This window comes from Mobula hypostoma, chromosome 6 (assembly GCF_963921235.1).
Source record: "Mobula hypostoma chromosome 6, sMobHyp1.1, whole genome shotgun sequence".
Taxonomy (NCBI): Eukaryota; Metazoa; Chordata; class Chondrichthyes; order Myliobatiformes; family Myliobatidae; genus Mobula; species Mobula hypostoma.
Window position 1 is genome coordinate 20,327,879 of NC_086102.1, and position 22,187 is coordinate 20,350,065.

At 40.5% G+C, this 22,187-nt stretch overlaps 1 protein-coding gene across 1 annotated transcript in view; it reads left to right on the forward strand.

Moving 5' to 3' along the window:
* LOC134347469 (lebercilin-like protein) overlaps positions 1 to 22,187 on the forward strand; it is a 41,873-nt gene that overhangs the window by 15,346 nt on the left and 4,340 nt on the right. Inside the window, exons 3-6 of the mRNA XM_063049794.1 lie at positions 5,030 to 5,167; positions 10,908 to 10,989; positions 15,431 to 15,534; positions 15,617 to 15,719. Coding sequence (XP_062905864.1) covers positions 5,030 to 5,167; positions 10,908 to 10,989; positions 15,431 to 15,534; positions 15,617 to 15,719 — 427 coding nt within the window. The remainder of the gene's footprint in view (positions 1 to 5,029; positions 5,168 to 10,907; positions 10,990 to 15,430; positions 15,535 to 15,616; positions 15,720 to 22,187) is intronic.

The window sequence follows — 22,187 nt, forward strand, 5'->3', positions numbered from 1 at the left end:
TACTTCTCCTGGTTATATTTACTTTGCTTGAAACCAGGCTCAGCATCTTAAAGTAGCAGGATGATCATTCATTCAGGACAGAAGTTTAAAAAACAGAAATTGCTTCAGATAGAAGGCGGTAAATCTTTGAAATTGCCACCCAACAAGGCTACGGGTGCTCAGTTTCTGGGAAAACAACATCTATCTATATTAAAAAAGAAACGGGTAAGCAGCTGGTGCTGGAGAATAACCAGATGGCTTGCTCCTGGTTACGTTTCTTATCTTTTTTTTGTCAATAGAACAAAATATATCTTTTATCATCAACCAATACTCTGACACATTAGAAATCAGAGGAACCAGTCCCCACCTACAGATCTGTACTACTGATACTTTATTCAAAAACCGTTGTGTGGATTTAGTTAGAGTTAACGGGACTTGCATACCCAATGGCAAACAAACCTTCCTATGCTTAAGGGAGAATGAATATTTATTTATATCTATTATCCCTCACTTCTCTAGCTGTGCTTAGCAATCACATCCTTAGTATCTTGTGATGAATAATGAGGTCTGGACTTGCAGTCATGAATACTGTACATGCAAACATAGCAGTCAATTTGCTCACAGCAGTATATTCAGTTAACCTGTCTTCAGTGGTAATGAAATGTTGAACAAGTAACAAAGGATACATATTTGAATATTAATCAGATACAGTATATATGCCCAATGGCCATTTTTACATTTGTACACCTGCTCATTAGCCGGTTGGCGGCGTAGTGGCATCAGCGCTGGACTTCAGAGTGAAGGCTCCTGAGTTCGAATCCAGCCGGCTCCCTTGCACGCTTTCCATCCGTGCTGGGTTGAGCGTCAAGCTAGCAATTCGGCCTTGTAAAAATAAGAAAGCCTGCTAAAAAACGCTGTCATGACCACGTCCCGATGACTCCACTCGGAGTTAAGGGCTTTCTTCTTCTTCTTCTACACCTGCTCATTACTGCAGATATCTAATCAGCCAATCACGTGGCAGCACCTCAATGCATTAAAGCATGCAGACATGGTCAAGGGGTTCAGCTATGTTCAGACCAAATATCAGAATGGGGAATAGATGTGATCTCAGTGACTTTGACCATAGAACGCGTGCCGGTGCCAGACGGGGTGGTTTGAATTTTTTTTCACAGGAGTGGCCACTGGATGTATGTTTAATTTTGGACCCCTAGTTGTGTATTCCCATTTTATCTGTGTAGTTATCAATGTGGTTCAGTACCGACATTTTATTCCAGCATACTGTGTATTTTTTTCCATTTGCGAGGCATATATTCACAAGAAATCTCTAATATCTCCCTGTTAGCAAGATTGTGCAAATTAAATCTTATTAAGTTTAACAAGACTCATTACATGTTGAATAATCAAAGCCAACAGACTAGGAACAACTTTGGCCAATCAGTCAGGGCCAAATACAAATCCATATTTAGTAGCAGACGACCTGTTTAAGCTACTATACGAACCACTTTCTCATCATGAGACATCTTGATAGCATGGTGCTTTCTGGCTTCCCAGAAGATGATTATACAGGTCAACCTTCACCAATCCGGCACCATTGGGACCTGAGGAGTGCCGGATTAGTGAAAATGCCGAATTACAGAAGGATCACATGAAGCATAATCAGTGCCAGATTATCGAAGGAACCGGATTACAGGTAGTCGGATTAGTGAAGGTCGACCTGTATTACCAACTCTATTCCTATTCAGGGACTAGATACAAAATAAAGCACATTTTTTAAATGCTGTGAGATTAACATGTGTTAATGACCAGGTTGTGGTGTGCTTTGGCATGGATTACTGAAAGTTAATTTACAGCTACTGCAAGTAATTGAGAAGGCCTGACACTATGTTGGCCTTTATTGCAAGATGATGTGGATGACTTTCTGCACTTATGTAAGGTTTTACGGTAGGTCTAAGGTAGATCTTCCTACTTATGAAAGAAACTCCTTGTGATGGTGCAGTAGGGTTCAGTTAAGGTTAGGTCACTCGTCTGAGTGCTACTGGTACCATGTAACCCAGTACTACCTGTCGCATGGGCAGGTGGTTGGCGACTAAATCGGCTCCCCCACCAGGCTTGCCTGGTGAGGAGGGTGGCTAGACACCCTGCAGGACAAAAAAACAAGACCTGTCAAAGGGCGGATGAACCCTCTTGTAGGGTCAACGGCCAACTAGCAACCATGTGCCGTGAAGCGTGGAAAGGGGATCTCTTGCATCGAAGCTTGGTCTAGCCATTCACTGCAACAGAACTTCCCCCAGCCATCTTAGACCCCACCATGCCGCTGGATCCAGGAGGGGATGTCGAGAGGGTGGGTCTGGACCTGTGCAACCCCCTACTCACCTAAAATCCATTCACGCACACGCTGTTCCTTTCTACTGAATGGAAATGGGATGGATAGCCAAAGAAGAAGAGGGTTCACCAAACTGACTCCTGCAATGGGGATTTATCCTGTTAGGAGAGATTGACCAAGCTAATCATATCCTCTGCTGAGTTATAAAGAATACAAAAGCTGTATAGAGCTTGACAGGGTAAATGCAGAGTTGATGTTTCCCCTGGTTGGAATGGCTAGTGTAGTGTAAGATTGAAATATGGTGATGTTCTGAGAAATAAAGAGCCTTTGTGCTCTAATCACTGAAAGTTAACAGCAAGAAATTCAAAAATCAAATGGTGCATTTGCAAGAGGATTTGAGTACAGTAGACATATCTTACTACAATTAGCCAATTTCCCATTTCACTGCATGTACTTAACCTGTTTTAAAAGTTTTTGGCCACTTTCCCATTGTGGCAGTGTTTGCACAAAGTGAATGAATCAGAATCCTTTATTATCACCAAGTATGTGGACACATACAGGGAATTTGATGCCGGTTTCCCTGAGCTCTCACTGTACAGAATCAAAAAGCAAACAAAACAACAGTGCAAATAATCATGAACTATATACAATGAGGTATGCCTGTGTATGTACAGGTGGACTTGGTTTATAATAGACTAAAATTCAAGTGTTCATAAGACTGATGGCATACGGAAAGAAACTGTTCTTTTACCTATTTGTCCTGACATACAGTGATCTAAAGCGCCTACCAGCAGGAAGGAGTTGGAACAGGTGATGCCCAGGGTGTGATGGGTCTACAGCGATGCTGCTTGCTTGCTTCCTGACTCTAGATGCATACAAGTCCTGGATCGAGGGCAGCTTCACACCAATAATCCTTTCCACAGCCCTGACAGTCCTTTGGAGTCTATTCTTGTCTTGTTTGGTAGCTGATCCAAACCAGACAGTGATGGACGAACAGAGAACAGACTGGATTATTCCTGAATAGAATTGAATCAGCAGCTCCTGAGGCAGGTTGTACTTCCTGAGTTGACGTAGGAAATACAACCTCTGCTGAGCCTTTTTGATAAGAGTGTCCGCTTTGGGTGTCCACTTCACGTCCTGGGAGATTGTGACACCCAGAAACCTGAAGGTCTCCACAGCAGACACAATACTGTTGAGTATAGTGAGTGGGGGGGGGGAGTACTGGGGGGCTCCTCCTGAAGTCCAGTGTCATCTCCACAGTCTTGAGCGTATTTAGCTCCAGATTGTTCTGACCACACCAGAAGGCCAGCCGTTCCACCACCCGTCTGTATGCAGACTCATCACCGTCTCGGATAAGGCCAATGACAGCTGTGTCATCTGCAAACTTCAGGAGTTTAACAGATGGATCCTGTGAGGTGCAGTCATTAGTGTAAAGGGAGAAGAGCAGTGGGAATGGGACAGGTTATAGCCACAAAGGGGAGAGAAATCTAACTTCCAGGCTTCATGATGTGATGAGTTGACTGAAAGCACACACAGTATTCATGTGAGCACTAAAATTAACCAGGAATCCAAATCTTGATTGCTGTGCTATTCAAGTAGACTTTGGAGGAAAGTTGTTTTAGTTTTAGTTGTGAGCCCTTTAGTTGCAATGGTACTAGAGGAGAATTGTCTGTCTTTTAAATGGTAATTGTTCATTAGTTTATTATTCTCACATATACTGAGATATGTGGTTCAACAGTTTGCTCTCCACATTGTACTGCCCAGGCTTGTATCTCTAACCAGCAAGGACGCAATATTCATAGTCAACCGTGACCAGCGGAGGCCTCAGACAGATTGAGATACAGTGAGAAGTCTTTGTATTACCATCCATACTGATCATTTCAACACACAAGTACACTGAGGGAGCAAAAGGTAAAAGCAAAAACAAAAAACAGAATGTAGCGTTAGAGTTACAGTTACAGAGAAAGAGCAGACCAGGTAGGCAATAAAGTTCAAAGTTCAAAAATAATTTATTATCAAAGTACATATCTGTCACCATATATCACCTTGAGATTCATTTTCTTGCGGGTATTCACAGTAAATACAAAGAATCTTTATTTGTGTGCAGTTTTTCATTGATTTTCATGGAATCCATGAAAAGCGGCACACAAACGAAGATGGATAAACAACCAATGTGCAAAATACAACAAATTCTGCAAATATATAAAATAAATAAATAAATAATGTTGCGGACATGAGCTGTAGAGTTCTTGAAAGTAAGTCCCTAGGTTTGAATCAGTTCAGTGTTGCAGTGAGTGAAGTTATCCACGCCGGTTCAGGAGCCTGATGTTTGAGGGGTAATACTTATTCCTGAACCTGATGGGGTGGGATCTGAGGTCCTGTACCTCCTTCCTGATGGCAGCAGCGAGAAGCGAGCATGATCTGGATAGGTACAAGGGCCATGTCATGGTGGATTGTAAGATCATGAGTCGATCTTATTGTACAAAAAGTCTGTTCCGTAGTTTTATAACTGTGGGGTTGAAGGCGTCCTTGAGCCTGGCGGTGAATCTTCTCCTCATGTAAAGCATAATCGGCCATTGATTGCAGATTTGAATGTGGCAGTGGATTTATTCTACTGATGACCCTGAAGTTCAGGAAAGTAAAGGTTGTCTGAACACAGTGTTGTCCTGAATGGCAGTATTCCCGTGGTTTTCCTGCAGGTGCTTATTTTTTTCACTGTATCTTTAGGACTTGGAGAGAATTCTGGAGTTAAAAGGTAAAAGTTTCAATCATCAGCTGGCAACAGAACACAGAAAGACACGGGAGGCACTTGATCAGATAAAGAAGCTCGAAATGGAGCAACGCACCCTGAACCAAATGCTGACGGTATTGCTTTAACTGACCCATTGGCCAGTGATTGATTTGCTTAAAAATTCAACAATCAGCAACATAAGCACATCCTTAAATCAGTAAAACATATTACATTTTTTAAAATTAATATTAGCACTGTGTGGTGATATTTAAAAAGTAGGCCTGATTTTTATGCAGTGGGAAACAAATTTAATCAGTTGTGTCATTTACTTTTCTAACCTTTATCCCTTTTCATTCCTTCCTCCATCACCAGCCTCCAAACCACCTTCCCACCATGAAGTCCATCTCCCTGCTCTCTGCAGCTATCCCAGGGTGTTGTCAGCAGCCCGTCAGTACACCACATTTTTAGATTTGAGCCTGAGCTAGATGTATCGGCCTATCATTGGCCATTACGGCCAACAATGATGCCACCATCACCAGTGGTAACTTTCCATTGAAATTCATTAGAGGTTCCTCAGAAGGAGGATCTCTAGCTGATCACTGAACGATGAAGAATTTCTACGTAGAACATGGGACATTATAGACCAGTACAGGCCCTTCCGTGCACACAGTCGTGCTGACCTTTTAACCTACACTAAGATCAATCTAACCCTTCCCTCCTTCACAGCCCTCCATTTTTCTATCATCCACCTGCCTATCTAAGAGTTTCTTAAATGCCCCTAATGTATCAGTCTCTATCACCACCCCTGGCAGGGCAATCCATGTACCCACCACTCTGGGTAAAAACATACCACCAACATCCCCCCTATACTTTCCCCATTATCTTAGTATTGCATCAATAAGATTATAATTAATGTTAATTGACCAGATTATTTTATAATGTCTTAGCCTGTACACTTGACACCAATCACTGCCCTTTCTTAACTATATGTAATGATAATATTTAATGGAACAGTGTAAAAATTCCACGGTCATATTACACAGTATTTGAGTTCCTCTATATTTCAGTTTGAAAATACATGGCAAGTAAAGTAAATTCAGAAAGTTTAAGAGGCGAAGTGACATGCCCATTCCCCAGGGTCAGGTGTTCAGATAAAAGCAGAAAATGATCTCTGTCTTTGGTCAGTGTGATATCTTTGAAACGGGATAGCCCTTTGGCAAAGCCAGACTGAATGAGCCTAGACGACTCATCTTGGCTCACAATAGGTTGGAGGGAGTCTTCTTCTCATGTCATTTTTACAAAAGGACACCGAGCTTTTTTTTTCAAATGGAATTATATGACATCATCTTTATATCAAATCACTTGCATTAATACTTAACATTGGGAATTTATTCTGCTGGAGAAAAAAAAGCTGTGACCAGCCTGTATGATGGAAGTCATTGAAACCAACTTTCAACCGAGATATAATTTTTCTACTGACATAGATAAGTTTTTATGGCAGGGTCACTGGATTACAGAGGAGTGCAGGAGCCTCAATTTATTTCCTGACCTTATAGATACTGGTGCTAATCTTAGTATTCCACTAATAGCCAGCTGACCAACACATTATTAGTCATAAGTAAAATCCAGGACTTCTCAATCTGTACTTCATTCTCAATATCACTGTTCTTTTTAATCTACCAAGCCAGTGAAGGAAATCCACACGATTATCTATTTATATACAGGCAACCCCTATACTATGTTCGGAGAGGTGGGGACTTTGTTCCTAGAAAACAATCTGCCTCATGATTTTCTGTAACGTGAAGCTGTATTGTCTGTGAATGCATCAAGAAATTATGAAAAAGTTGAAAATATTTTGTGTGTGTTTACTTTTTTTCCACATGCATTTTGTAAGAGCAAACTTTTGTTATGCAAACTGGTAGCGATTTGTGAACTCTGTCAGGGCTCAGTTCCACTATCCGAAATGCCATAAAGTGGGGACTGCGTCTATTAGATCATCATCTTCCAGCCATGTGGTCTTCTGAGGTGAAGAGAGAGTATTGTTCAGTAGAAAACATCAATTTAACTTCAAAACTTTTAAGGTTGAATGAGCAGAAGTTAGAATAATCCCATTTAACAACATTTTGATAATAGTGACAAATTAATGGCTCAGTAACCCAATGCTAATAAAGTCATAGCAACACACACAAAACGCTGGAGCAACTCATCAGGCCAGGCAGCATCTATGGAAAAGAGTGAACAGTGGATGTCTCAGGCCGAGACGCTTCATCCGGACTGAGAAGGAAGGTGGAAAATGCCAGAATGAAAAGTTGGGGGGAGGGATAAGGGGCTAGCTGAAAAGGCAGGGGGGGTGGTAAGGGTCAAGTGCTGGAGAGGAAAGAACCTGACAGGAGAGTAGACAATAGGAAGGAGAGGAGGAGGGGACCCAGGGGGAAGTAATAGGCAAGTTCTTCTCACCTGCCAACTATTTCCCCCTTTGCCCCCTCCTATCTGATTCTTTCATCTCCAGCCCTTGACCTTTCCCATCCACCTGCCTTCATCTATCACCTTCCAGCAAGCCTCTTTCTCCTCACCCCACTTTTTTATTCTGGCACCTTCCCCCTTCCCTTCCAGTCCTGAAGAAGGGTTTCATCCCAAAACATCAACTGTTTACTCATTTCCATAGATGCTGCCTGACCTGCTGAGTTTTGTGTGTGTTGCTTCAGCTCTAGATATGTTGGTGTGCGTATAGTTATGGATGCCGTGTTAAAACAGTTAAATCAGCCAGAGAGTCCATTTACATTGTCCCACATAACTTCAAAGGTTCTCCTGGATTTCTGTAGTTACCCAGCATAATTCTGGTGGGATTTGCAGAACCCCAGTAAAATACTACTGTGTAAGTTATATGCACTTCCACCATTCCAGGAGTTTCCAATTTAACTTGAGGGGCAGTTATTCAATTTGCCTCAGGATGCTACATTGATGACCAGGTGAAGTACTCCCCAACCCAGGAGTTAGTCCCACTGTTCCTATGATGGATAATATCAGCTTAAAGTAAAATGTTCTATGGACATTGCTGGCAAGTCCAAAATGTATTAGTCTTCCCCAGTCTGACTGTACTCTAATGGCTTAATCAGGGTGCAGTTGGGAGACAACAGCATTTAACTGAAATCACATGTAGCCAGGATGGATAAGGAAGGCAGATTTTATCCACTGAAGCTCTTAATGAATATTGTTAAATCCAGAAATTTTATGCCACCATTACTGAGACTATTTTCTAAAATTTCTGATTTTAATTTCTCAGCTGCCTTGGTGGGATTTGATCCTGTGGTTTGATCAGAAGTTAGTTGTCCAGTAACAACCACAATGCTACCACAGGGTAAATGCAAAAGTGGTTCTCTAAGTGTGATTTTAACCCAGCTAACAATCCAAGCACTAAAGAGGTTTTAACAATGTATCAGTGATTAGTCCTTTTCAGATAAAAGTGCAAGTATTTCTCTTTGCAAAAGTGAGCAGCCTGACATTCTGAGATGATAATGTTGCCAATTTCACTAATTTGGATCAAAGGAAGAATTTACCTCAGTGAACTCTTAATAAAAAATACTGTTTCATTTGGTTAAGGAGTTAGTCAGCTAAGAAATGTTACAGAAAGTGGCTGAAATAAGGTTCTAATTGACTGAAATGAGAATAAAGCTGCATTTGTTGAAATTTTTGCTTTCTTGTTAATCACTTTCAAAAGTGTAGCCATACAAAGTGTAAAGCTGAAATAAAACTAAGATTGAAAATGAAAAGTAAGTTGGCAATAATAACACATTTATTTCTGTGACCAAAACAAAACTTTCACAGTCGATGTACGAAAGAGCATTGAAAAAAGTAAGCATAATTTTACATTTAATTCCATCCCTACTTAACCTTGCATATTTCTTGCTTTTTAATGGGTAGACACAGGATACTGTCCTTGATTCATACTGAGAGGAGGATTAGTGGTCTGAAAGGAGACCGAGTCCAGTGTTGATGAGGCAGGGAAATGTGCTGACCAGCTGGGATTACAGAGCGGTGCTGGAATTGGACTCCAAGATGCCCCGAGATGCATTGTGCTAACTGTTCTGCTACTGTGCCGCCCATGTTAAATTATCTTTCTCTAAGCTGAGCTAACTCAAGATAGTCTAATAATGGAATCCAGGATCTTCTTGGCTTATGTTTACATCACAAAACCATAGGATGTAGGAGCAGAATTAGGCCATTTGGCCCATTGAGTCTGCTCCGCCATTTTCATCATGGCTGATCCAATTTTCCTCTCAGCCCCGTTCTCCTGCCTTCTCCCCATATCCCTTCAAGCCCTGATCAATCAAGAAAAAAATCAACCTCTGCCTTAAATATACCCTCTGACTTGGCCTCCACAGCTGGCTGTGGCAATGAATTCCACAGATTCACCACTCTCTGGCTAAAGAAGTTCCTCTTCATCTCTATTCTGAGGCTGTGCCCTTTAGTCCTAGACTCCAACACCATAGGAAACATCCACTCTACTGAGGCCCTTCACCATTCAATAGGTTTCAATGAGGTCACCCCTCATTCTTCTGAATTCCAGTTATAGGCCCAGAACCATCAAATGCTCTTTCAATCCTGGAATGTGCACAATGTTTTGCAAGCAGAGATCACAATTTCTATACAAAGAGTTTCTAAATTCTCAGTTCTATCTTTCTATCTGTGAAATCTTATCCCTGGGAAATAAGTTTCCTTGTGTTCATGTTATGTCAAATTGAGTCAGAAGGTGAAAAATAACCTTGAGCACATTTATTTACCTTAGAGAGAGATCCACAACATATCTTTCACATGAGAAGTTTTGCCTCAGTTTACCTCCAGTTATAGGATATTGGTCTGGAGTAAATGTTTCTACTGTCATTGGTACAGGAGGCTGGCAGATAGACTTGCTGCCAGCTTTACCTACTTGGCAAATAAGAACTTGTCACAGTTGTTTTCTCTCCTTCACACTGTACTTGTCAATTTTGACTAGAATTTTTTCAGATTACAAACAGTTCTCAGGAACGGGACCCTGTTATAACCTGCAAATTGCCTGGATGTGGCATTACTATTCTTGGTAATTTGTTAAACGTGGCCTCTGACACTGGTGAAACTTAGCATCTGGGGCAAATCTGAAAGCGAATGTCAATCAAGATAGTTTATGGTTTCTAAGGCAAATCAACAGAAAAACATGTTTCAAATGTCATACTAAATGCTGGAGAAGCCCAGCCAAGCAGCATTTATGGAGAGAAATAAGCAGCGGACGTTTTCAGGCCAATTTTGTTGTTTCGGGTCAAGACCCTTTGTCTGTCCTAATGAAGGGTATCGGCCCAAAATGTCAACTGTTTATTCCTCTCCATAGATGCTGCCTGACCTGTTAAATTCCCCTAGCATTTTGTGAGTGTTGTTCTGGATTTCCAGCATCTGCAGACTCCTTTGAGTTTATGATTTTTCAACTGTACCCTTCAATCAAATACTGGCTCTTACAATCCCTCCCTTCCCCAGTAACAGGTTTTCTTATGCCATGCCAGCATGGTAGACAGCTTGCTCTTTTGATCTGCATTGATTATCAATCATTCACTAAGATAATCCATAGCAGATTATGGTCTCCTCTTGTAATATCCTTCTTCCTTAAGGCATGCTAACACTACACAGCTGCAACACCTGAATTTACTGTCTCCAGCAAACGCCAACTAAACTCAGAAATTTTCTGCAGAAAACAGGAACAAAAATGTTTTGCTATTGGAAGACTTTGGCTCCTTTTTTAAAATAGCTTACTCTGAACCTTAAGTGTACAGAACATCCTTCTAGATGATAGTGGATACATATGATTATACTGAGCTTATGTCTGATAATAATTTTTAAATCTTTTAGGAGAAAGAAAGGCTCTTGGAAGCTCGAAATATCTATGTTAATCGGATCACAAAGAATAACTCATCATCACCAAGACGCAAAGGTAGATCAACCTGGGTGCATTCATATTGATTATTATAATGTTATTCAATAGCAGTCATTCACAGCCTTTTACCTAAACTTTGATTTGATTGAAAAACATTGTAAGGCATACTCCAGTACCAGAGTTACTGTGACTTTGTTGCTAATGGTATCATTACTTTTGTATGAAAAGGTTAAGAGTTAAATTCCCACTGTTATGGCCTCAGTATTAACTCCCTCCCCTTACACACACACACACACACACACACACACACACTCAAGTGGGTCTTAAAAATTAAAAATTGGATATGCAACTACAAATCTATTTAGAGATACAGGCATGCAACAGACCCGTGCAGCCTAATGAGCCTATGCTATCCAATTACACCCAAATGACTAATTGATCTACCAGCCCAGAGGGAACCCATGTGGTCATAGGTAGAATATACAAACTCCTTACAGACCATGGCATTATTGAACCCATGTCACTGGTGCTGGAATAGCATTACTCAAGCCGCAATGTTACCATGCTGCCCCAGACATTCCATGTAAAAGCCTGCAACTAACTTTTCTGGCCGCTGGACGAAAGACTTAAGTCAATCCCATTTTAGCAAGACTCCGTTGTCGTAATTCGGCACTGACTAGATGGGCTGAAGGGCCTGTTTCTGTGTATGTAGCACTCTACGACTCTATAATTAGATTTCTGCATTCTAGATAGGAGCAGATTAGAGATTGTTGGAGCACGTTCTTGTGATAAGGAGGAGCAATCTCACCAATCCTCTGATATCCTGTTTGCTCGTGTACTGTAGAGAAAGAAATCTGCTGTCTCTGTCCGGGATGGCTAATGTGTCAATCCAAATGTAGCAATGTAGTTAGTTCATAGACTCAGTTAATTGTCTTGTCAAAGGCCTGGTAAGACACTCAGTTAAAGGAATTACTGATTTTTTTTCTATTTCAGAACGAGATTTTATTCACGATAAATATCTACACAGTGGCCACTTTATTAGAGTCAAATTAGGACAATAAAAGCTGGCTGGTGCTGTTCATGTCCCATGAATGAGTGAAAAATGGTGTGGTGTTAATATTAGAATGGCTACTGAGCATATCACCTTGTCCACACTTCAGTGAGGGAAAGCCAGTCTGAGCTGTTCAGCTTTGTCTGGCAGATCTCACATATCAGATGATAGAGATTCTCTGATAGATATACAAAATATGTAAGAAATTGTTATTGTGTCTCTTCATTATACTCTTGATATGTATTTTAATATTATTTAAATAGGAGTTACTTTAACTCTTCTGTACCCATATTACCAAAATCCTCAATGAGCAATACCAAAGGAGATCTAGCAGTATATGTCCCGATGAAGAGTCTCAGCCTGAACATTAACTGTTTATTCCTCCTCCATAGATGCTGCCTGACTTGCTGAATTCCTCCAGCATTTATGTGTGCTACTCTGGCAGTATATAAAGAAGATTAGAGAGTTTAATGTTTTGTTTAGATTGCTTGCACCTTCGACTCCTAGTTAACCAACAATAAGTAAAATAGTTAATAAATAGTTGTGCTTTGCATCATAACAACCACAAGCCTAATTGTCTAACCCCATTTCATTATTCAACATGCTGTGCTATTTGTGAAATCTTGGCTATGGGCAGATGCTCTGCTGCCCTGAGATAACCTTTAGGTCAGACTGCTCCTTGCAGTTACAGACACCTACATCGGCTCAGGGTATTGGCTATCTCAGTGTGACCAATCGGCTGCACTGGCAAAATGTCTTGGTAGACGTGCACAAGAGGGGCACAGATAGAGCGGATAGGGGTGATGTCTTTTACACTGAGAGTGGTGGGTGCGTGGAACACCCTGTCGGGGGTGGTGGTAGAGGCAGATACATTAGGGACATTTAAGAGACTCTTAGATAGACAAATGGATCACAGAAATGTGGAGGGCTAGGTAGAGGAAAGGGTTAGGTTGATCTTAGAGTAGGTTAAAAGACCGGATGTCATAGGATGAAGGGCCTTTACTGTGCTGGAATCTTCTATGTTCTAAATAGACAAGGCTCCACCCTCAGCAGCAACTGTCTATTCAACATCTACAAAATAAAATGTGTTAAAATTACAAACAAGAGAAAATCTGCAAATACTGGAAATCCAAGCAACGGGCACAAAATGCTGGAGGAATTCAGCAGGCCAGGCAGCATCAAGGGAAAAGAGTAAACAGTTTACGTTTCGGGCCGAGACCATCCATCAGCGCTCTTTTAATAAAGTTGTAAGACTAAAACATACACAGATATAAACATAAATATATATATATATATATATATATATATATACACACACACACACATATATATATACACACACACACACTTGCAGTTAAATGCAGGCAAGCACGTGGATATTTACGCAAATTTCATTTAAGCAATTATTTAAAAGTAGTAGTTCTATTTGTTTTCTCAGAAATTGATTTCTCCCATAAATTTGAAAGGGTCTGATAATCTTGAACCAGGGTTGAACACTACACAGGTTTAGTGAGGGACAGGCTTCCAGTCAGAGTGCTGGGAAAATGTGGAAAGATGCAGTGCTCCATTGGACCACTCGTAGAATCTAATAGACGTCAGAGACAACTGAGCGGACAATACCATCACCAGCTTAAGCCTATGCTAATGCGGGAAAACCGGAGCTTGCCCTGAGCATCAAAGGTAAATCCAGCGAAAAACGCTGGTGCCGGGCAGATGCTCTGTGGTACGGGAAGAAAATGGAAGTCATTACACCATTCAGTTAACAGATGGAGATGTTATCAGGAAGATGAGAAACTGGGAAGGACGGGAAAACAATCGGACATCTTTCTCTTATGCATTAAAATGGAGTTCATAGGTGGGTTGTGTATGTAGTGCAGTTGCAGTACTTCACTGTGCTGAAGGATCAGAGCGGCTGCAGTAATTCACCAGTTGAACACTAAGGGGTGCCATTGTACCACCACTGACCAAAGACACAAACGCAGAAACATGAAATAAAATAGGTTTTATTTTAATCCTATGAATGAAAATGGTTGCAGCTTGACCCATTTCACCACCAAAAGGCCCGCAAACGTTTAGCATTTATTGAATAATCTGTTTTTAATATCTTAATATTTACAAACGCTAAGGATATCTATAGTATGCCAAGTTTGTAAAGGATATAAGGTATATTTCTTTCCCTATCATTTCTATTGAGAGAGGACTAACCCTAATTCAGTCAGGAGGAGAAACAACCAAAGTTACATCACAGAAATGCTGGAGAACCAACTATTCCAATTGAATGAACTTTCATCAGTAATTTAGAAATTAAGCATATTTTAAGTTGCAGCAAAGAAGGAAAGATTGAAGGGACATTAGGGGAATATCTGTTATGGATTGGAGACCATGAGAGTCAGAATGATGCAAATGGTGGCGGTGCTGTATGAGAGAAAGTGGTTCGCCTGAAACCACTTAGTGGACATTGAACTGTGGCGCTAACTCTTTTTCTCTCTCCACATATGCTGCCTGACCCGCTGAGTATTTCCAGTATTTTCTGTTTTTATATCAGATTTCCATCATCCAAAGCTTTTGCTTTGCAATGTAACTGAGTATACCACATCAATTTTGCTCCTGATTTTATGGAACTTGTGAATTGAATGTAGAGAAAATTTTAGGAAGAAGGAAAACCATTTGATACATTCTTGTTCAATAAATAATTTACTGACCCACCAAATCCATCAATACACAGCATCCAATTAGCTTCTGAATCCTTTTATATTCCCCTAGTTATCCCATTATCCCATAAGTCCTTTACTGTGTCTTTAAAAATGTTCTGTCTAATAGATGAATGATTTTCCTCCGTTACAGTTTTACATTTTACATTTTTCAATTTATCAAGAGTGAACCATCAGAGCCCAAAGTTAAGATGGTATTGTGCCAAATATCTCAATTGTGGAGTCGTAGAGATCTACACTGTGGTCACAGGCCTTTCAGCCCAACTGGCCCATGCTAACCAAGATGCCAATTCAATCTAGTCCCATTTGTCTGCAGGTGGCCCATATCCTTCAAAATCTTTCCTATCCTAGTGTCCTGCCCTAGTGTCTTTTATCAGTTGTTCTTGTACCTGTTTAACCCTTTCCTCTGGTAGCTCTGTATGGCTCCCTGTATGGATGCATAAATATTACTGCTATTTAATTGGCCCTTATTTGCACTTGAATTATTTTTGTGCTAGTTTTTAGGGACTGATGTTAGTCTTCCCTATGTTCTACTTAAGTTCAATTATATATTCTGGTACATATGGCACTGTATAATTTCCAATGAGTTTGGCTGCACTTCAGTCAAAATTGTGAAAGAATTAACGCTGTTTGAATGTGTTGTGATAGAATAAAAACTTATATCTACAAATTTTGCTTTGATCTCGCCTTTGGCAGATTCCACAGCTTCATTAATTGTTGTCTGTTTGTTACACAGCAAACATAGCCAAAGCAATACAGACAGAAGAACGTATTTCTCCCATCAATTCCTTTTCTCCACACAATGTCCTTCCAAATGTAGAGAAGACCATCGACAGTAAGGTAACCATTCTGATTTGCATTTTTATTATTATCAGATGTAATGTGGCTCTATTGACGTTTGGATGATGTATTCCTGTAACAGAAAGAGGCTCTGAGAGATGTCGACGATGAAGACAAAGAATCAATTAGACAACTCATAAAGGACGACAATGAAACAGAATCTGAGGCAGTGAAATTAAGAAAAGGTAAATCTGGTCCATTTTAATGTTGAATGGTTCTTACTCATTTACACTTATACTCACTAACTGTATAAGTGCATCATCGTCTGGTATGGGGGGGAGAGCTATTGCACAGGATCAAAGTAAATGCAGAGAGTTGTAAAATTGGCCAGTAATATAAGAGCTTTATATTAGAAAATTGCAAATGACAGTAAGTATACACAGTGCCTTTAGAAAGTATTCACCCCCCTTGGACGTTTTCATGTTTTATTGTTTCACAACATTGAATAACAGTGGATTTAATTTGGCTTTTCTGACACTGATCAACAAAAAAAGACTCTTTTGTGTCAAAGTGAAAACAGATCTCCACAAAGTGATCTAAATTAATTACAAATATACAACACAAAATAAGTTATTGCATAAGTATTCACCCCCTGTAATATAACATACCAAATCATCATTGGTGCAGCCAATTGGTTTTAGAAGTCACATAATTTGGTTAAATGGAGATCTGTTTTTGGAGACATGTATAGTAAAATTACACCTGTGTAAAGATTGTAGTAAAATTACTCCTGTATCTGTAAGGTCCAACTGCTGGTGAGTCATTATCCTGGCAAAATCACCATGAAGACAAAAGAACACTCCAAGCAACTCTGCGAAAAGGTTATTGAAAAGTTCAAGTTAGGAAATGAATACAAGAAAGTTTCCAAGTCATAATATCCCTTGGAGTACAGTTAAGTCATTCATCAAGAAAGAGAAAGAATATGGCACAGCTGTAAATCTGCCTAGAATAGGCCATCCTCAAAAACTGAGTGACTGTGCAAGAACGGGATTAGTGAAGGAGACCACCAAGAGACGTATGACAACTGTGGAGGAGTTACAAGCTTCAGTGGCTGAGATGGGAGACTGCGCATACAACTGTTGCCCAGGTTTTTCACCAATCACAGCTTTATGAGACAGTGGCAAAGAGAAAGCCACCGTTGAAAAAAAAACTCACATGAAATCTCGACTAGAATTTGCCAGAAGACATGTGGGAGACTCTGAAGTCATCTGGAAAAATGTTTTATGGTCTGATGAAACCAAAATTGAGCTTTCTGGGCTATCAGATTAAACACTATGTTTGGCGTACACTGCAGCAGGCCCTGGAAGGTTTGTAAAGGTAGAGGGTAAAATGAATGCAGCAAAATACAGGGAAATCTTGGAGGAAAACGTGATGCAGTCTGTAAGAGAACTGCGAGTCAGGAGAAGATTCATTTTCCAGCAAGACAATGGTCCTAAGCATAAGGCCAAAGTTACACAGGAATGACTCAGAAACAACAAAGTTAATGTGGCCAAATCAGAGTCCAGGCTGCAATCCAATTGAGAATTTGTGGCTGGACTTGAAAAAGGCTGTTCACTCATGATCCCCATGCAATCTGACAGACCTTGAGCAGTTTTGTAAAGAAGAATGGGGAAAAATTGTAGTGTCCAGTTGTACAAAGATGATGAAGGCCTATCCACACAGTCTCAAGGCTGTAATTGCTGCCAAAGGTGCATCTACTAAATACTGACTTGAAGGGGATGAATACTTATGCAATCAATTATTTTGTGTTTTATATTTGTAATTAATTTAGATCACTTTGTAGAGATCTGTTTTCACTTTGATACAAAAGATCAGTGTCAAAAAACGCCAAATTAAATTCACTGTGATTCAATGTTGCAGAACAATAAAACAGGAAAACTTCCTGGGGGGGGGGGGAAATACATTTTATAGTAACTGGACACACGCTTACTGCAATTCACAGCTTTTTTCTCTCTCTATTATCATGTACTGCTGGTCACTATGTTAACAAATTTCACAACATGGCCCGTGATATGAAACCTGTTTCTGATTCTGATTACACTGAAAGCATTTATAGGAAATAACATGGGAAACAATTACATTTTTTAACGGTCTCGACCCAAAACGTTGACTGTACCTCTTCGTATAGATGCTGCCTGGCCTGCTGCATTCACCCGCATTTTTTGTGTGTGTTGCTTACATTTTTTTAAGAATTGAATTCAGAAAGGTTGCACCATAGAACATTCATTCCCAGAAACTTTCATACGGGATTTTCATTGTATCACTGATGATCATGAGAGAGAAGCCAAACAGGAGCAAACTACTTCACTGCAGGGAAATAAAAGCCTTGAGTGCAGAAGGAACTGGTGTGAGATGGAGAGCAATATCAGTGGAGAAAAATTCCATTATCCAATTTACCAAGGACAGTACTCAGCAAAAATAAACAGACAAGAACACACAATTTGTAGTAACTGTAAATGCTATTAATTTGTACCTCGCAATCTAATGTTAATACATGGAAAATTACAAATTGTTAACCTTTACAGTTCAGATCCTGTATTAGTGAATATATCTCAATGGCATTTTTAGTTAATGCTTCTCTTTAAATATTTTAAAATACATTAGAGCCATTGCATCTTCTGTGTTATCGGCTGTGCTTTACCAGTAAGTTCAAATCATTAGTCGGAGTTATGAATAGAAAAATGTTTTCATTTAAAGAAGACCGGTCTTCCTATGAAATTACTGGACAATTGAACCTGAAGTCATTTGCCCATTTAAAAGCAGACAGAAGCTGCTGTGGACACTAATTGCTGTTCTTCTGTACATTACATACATTTATTGTCTATTATTACTAGTGGTTAATTTTGCAGGGGTGGTGTGGGGGCTTATTAGCAATCTTTCAAGTCTAACAGCTGTTCACAAGTGCCTGACTCCTTCTTGCTGAATGCATTTTAGGTGGTAGGAAAACATTAGTCTTTAGGATTGGCTTTATAATTGCAAAGTATATTAACCCAATAATAATCAGGCTACAAGAATGGGTACATAGGTAGAAAAATAAAAAATTATAGGGCACCACAGCACAGAAACAGGCCCTTCAGCCCATCTATTCTGCACCAATCTATTATTTTGCCTAGTTCCATCAACCTGCATCTGGATCATAGCCCTCCATACGCCTCCTATTCAGATAATTAAAATGTATTGATACTACATGTTATGGGTAACTATTTTAATATTGGAGAGAGGAGAGAAGAATGAAAGTGAAGACAAAAAATTAATTCACTTTTATCACTCCATTTAGATATCCTAAAGCAATTCTTTAAGGCCGTATTTTCTTAGGGAGGATGCCTACAAAAGAAATAGTGGTTTCAAAAAGAAATAGTGACCACCCATTTTAATTCCACCTCCCATTCCCATTCCGATACGTGTATCCACGGCCTCCTCCACTGTCGTGATGAGGCCACACTCAAGTTGGAGGAACAACACCTTATATTCCGTCTAGGTAGCCTCCAACCTGATGGCATGAATATCGATTTCTTGAATTTCCGTTAATGCCCCCCTCCCCCACTCCTTCACCATTCCCCATCCCCTTTTCCCTCTCTCACCTTATCTCCTTGCCCACCTAGCACCTCCCTCTGGTGCTCCTCCCCACGTTTCTTTCTTCCATGGCTTTCTGTCAGATTCCCCCTTCCTCAGCCCTGTATCTCCTTCACCAATCAACTTCCCAGCTCTTTATTTCATCCCTTCCCTTTCAGGTTTCACCTATCACATGGTGTTTCTCCTTCATCTTCCCCCACCTTTTAAATCTACTCAGCTACTTTTCTCCAGTCCTACTGAAGTGTCTCAGCCTGAAACATCAACTGTACTCTTTTCCATAGATGCTGCCTGGCATGCTGAGTTCCTCCAGCATTTAGTGTCTGTTGCTTGGATTTCCAGCATCTGCAGATCTTCTCTTGTTTATGAGTGCTTTATTGATCCTAGTTCTTCCACAGATGGGGCGGAATGAATTTAACAGGGTAGGAGGGTGGGTAATTTATGAGATGGTCTTTTCATTGCTTACCCAGGGCTTCTGTAGGCATTTGATGTTCTCCATCCATCCTGTTTTCTCCTGGACACAGTCATGGGGCAGGGAATCATAAGCATGTGAGAATATGGGAACATTGAAACAGTCACTGAGCATAAACTTCAGTCTTCTCCTGTCTGCTTGGTGTTGTCATCTTGTGAGAAAATTGAGATTGGTTCTTTTGTTATCGACCCATTGTTTAGGATCATGACTCAGATGCCATCTTGAAGCAAATGTTAAGCAGTATGTTTCTGCGGGTAGCCGACTTTGGGGAAAGTATTCCACAGTCCCTCCAGGTTGATGGAAATAAAGGTTTCAGTGAGGTCAGAAGAGGGCATGGATAATGATTGATGCTGCTCCTTTCCCTTTCCTTCAGTCTGTTGGGTCCATGCACCCACTCTAGCTCCCAGCTTTGCCTTGGCCTCCCTCTTCTGCCATTGAGTTAGACTTTTGCCCGACCATCATAATTACTCAGCTTCCTGTCCTGACACTTCTCACCCTGTGGACATGAGGGTCTGCTTTCCCTTCTTCTACACATGGCCTCATGTGCTTGCCGTTTGCAACATTTCCCTTCTACACGTTGCCTTTTGTGACATTTCTTGCTCAGGTTCAAGGGAAAGGTATGGTCACCTTGGTGATACATTTGGAGGGTTTCCAACATTTGACCAACCATGATTAGGTAGAAATTCTACTCCTTCAGGGGAGCAGGGAAACATCAAAAATCAAATGTTTATGTTTATTTTTTACAAATTTAACATTCAGTGCACTGAAGATATAAGTCACATCTTGTATCAATCATAGACTCCTCATATATAATTGTGGATATAATGCAAGGATATCAGGCTCTGAATCTCTACCTGACACTAGGAAAACCGACATCCAAAATCAACAAATATTTATGAAATAATTAAAGATCATTGTATAGAATTGGAATTTAAAATCTCCTGTTGCCTCTTTTTAAGCTTGAGCTAGATAAATGTCCAGCCTTATCAACTGCTTTCTTGTTCCTGGCTGCTGAACTAATATTGATAGAGCTACGTTCACCTGAATTCAGGTGACATAGGCCGACACCACGAAGGAGCAGCGTGGCAAGAACTTCAGCTGGAAAGCTGTTTCGCAGATTAAAGTTACCCCCAGTATTTTTGCCTCAGATTTTCCTTCAGTCTGTTGGGTCCATGCACCCACTCTAGCTCCCAGCTTTGCCTTGGCCTCCCTCTTCTGCCATTGAGTTAGAGCCGATCAGTGCAATGGATACAAATCAGGCTGGGAACATTTTGGCAGTTGCAAAACAATCAGTCCCGTTTGTGTAACAAATCAGGGCTAACTGCCCAAGTACAGTTACCAGGATCCCAGAATATGAGCTGCAAGTTTTTCTAACAAGAAACATTCCATATAATTGTGCCAATGTTTATGATGATTAATCAACCATTGAGGAATGGATGAGGATTACCGCCTGGGACAAGGGGCACGCCTCCACTGTGCAGATATGTTTATCCTCTTTGTCTCATTTCAAAGTTCAAAGTAAAATTTATTATCAGAATACATACATGTCACCACATACAACCCTGAGGTTCTTTTTCTGCGGGCATACTTAGCAAATCTATCGAACATCAACTGTAAACATCAGGAGCTGTTTGCTGTAAATAAACTGTGCAAATGCAGACATAAATAAATAGCAATAATTAACGAGCATGAAATAACATGCCAGTGCCATCTGGTGCATTTGCCCAATTGATCAATAGTGTCTCTACCTTTTCCTCCAAAACATCAGTTCACATGACCAAGTCTACTGCCAAATATAACTTGTAGATGATTACATCAATAATATGACGATAATTGAAAATTAGCTTACATGTAATGTCAGCAACTCATTTTTGTTCTCTCTTCTCTGTCATCCAATTATCCATTAACTTGGGTCTCCACACAACTTCTCTATACATAGCTGCAGCAACCTCTTAAGACTGTAATTTTTCACATTCTCTCTTATTCCATCATCTCAATCACAAATAAAGCCATCTCAAACTAGTTACTTATATCCCTCTCCACTCACATTCAACCCCATTGCTTAAATGTCTGCTTCTTGAAAAGTTTTCCACCTTTTAGCAACATTTTCAAATTGTTAACTGCTGAGTGTTTGGCTTCCAACTGCTTCCAAATGTATGGAGTTGCCACTGTGCTCAATCTCCACCTGAGCTGCTGCTGTCCCTGTAAAACTCACTCTCCTCTGCAGCCCGGCTGATCCACCCCCAGTACTTTACTCAGTTGAGCAAATAGAAACTTGAAGGCTTATCATAGAAACATAGAAAATAGGTGCAGGAGTAGGCCATTTGGCCCTTCGAGCCTGCACCGCCATTTATTATGATCATGGCTGATCATCCAACTCAGAACCCTGCCCCAGCCTTCCCTCCATACCCCCTGACCCCTGTAGCCACAAGGGCCATATCTAACTCCCTCTTAAATATAGCCAATGAACTGGCCTCAACTGTTTCCTGTAGCAGAGAATTCCACAGATTCACCACTCTCTGTGTGAAGAAGTTTTTCCTAATCTCGGTCCTAAAAGGCTTCCCCTCTATCCTCAAACTGTGGCCCCTCGTTCTGGACTTCCCCAACATCG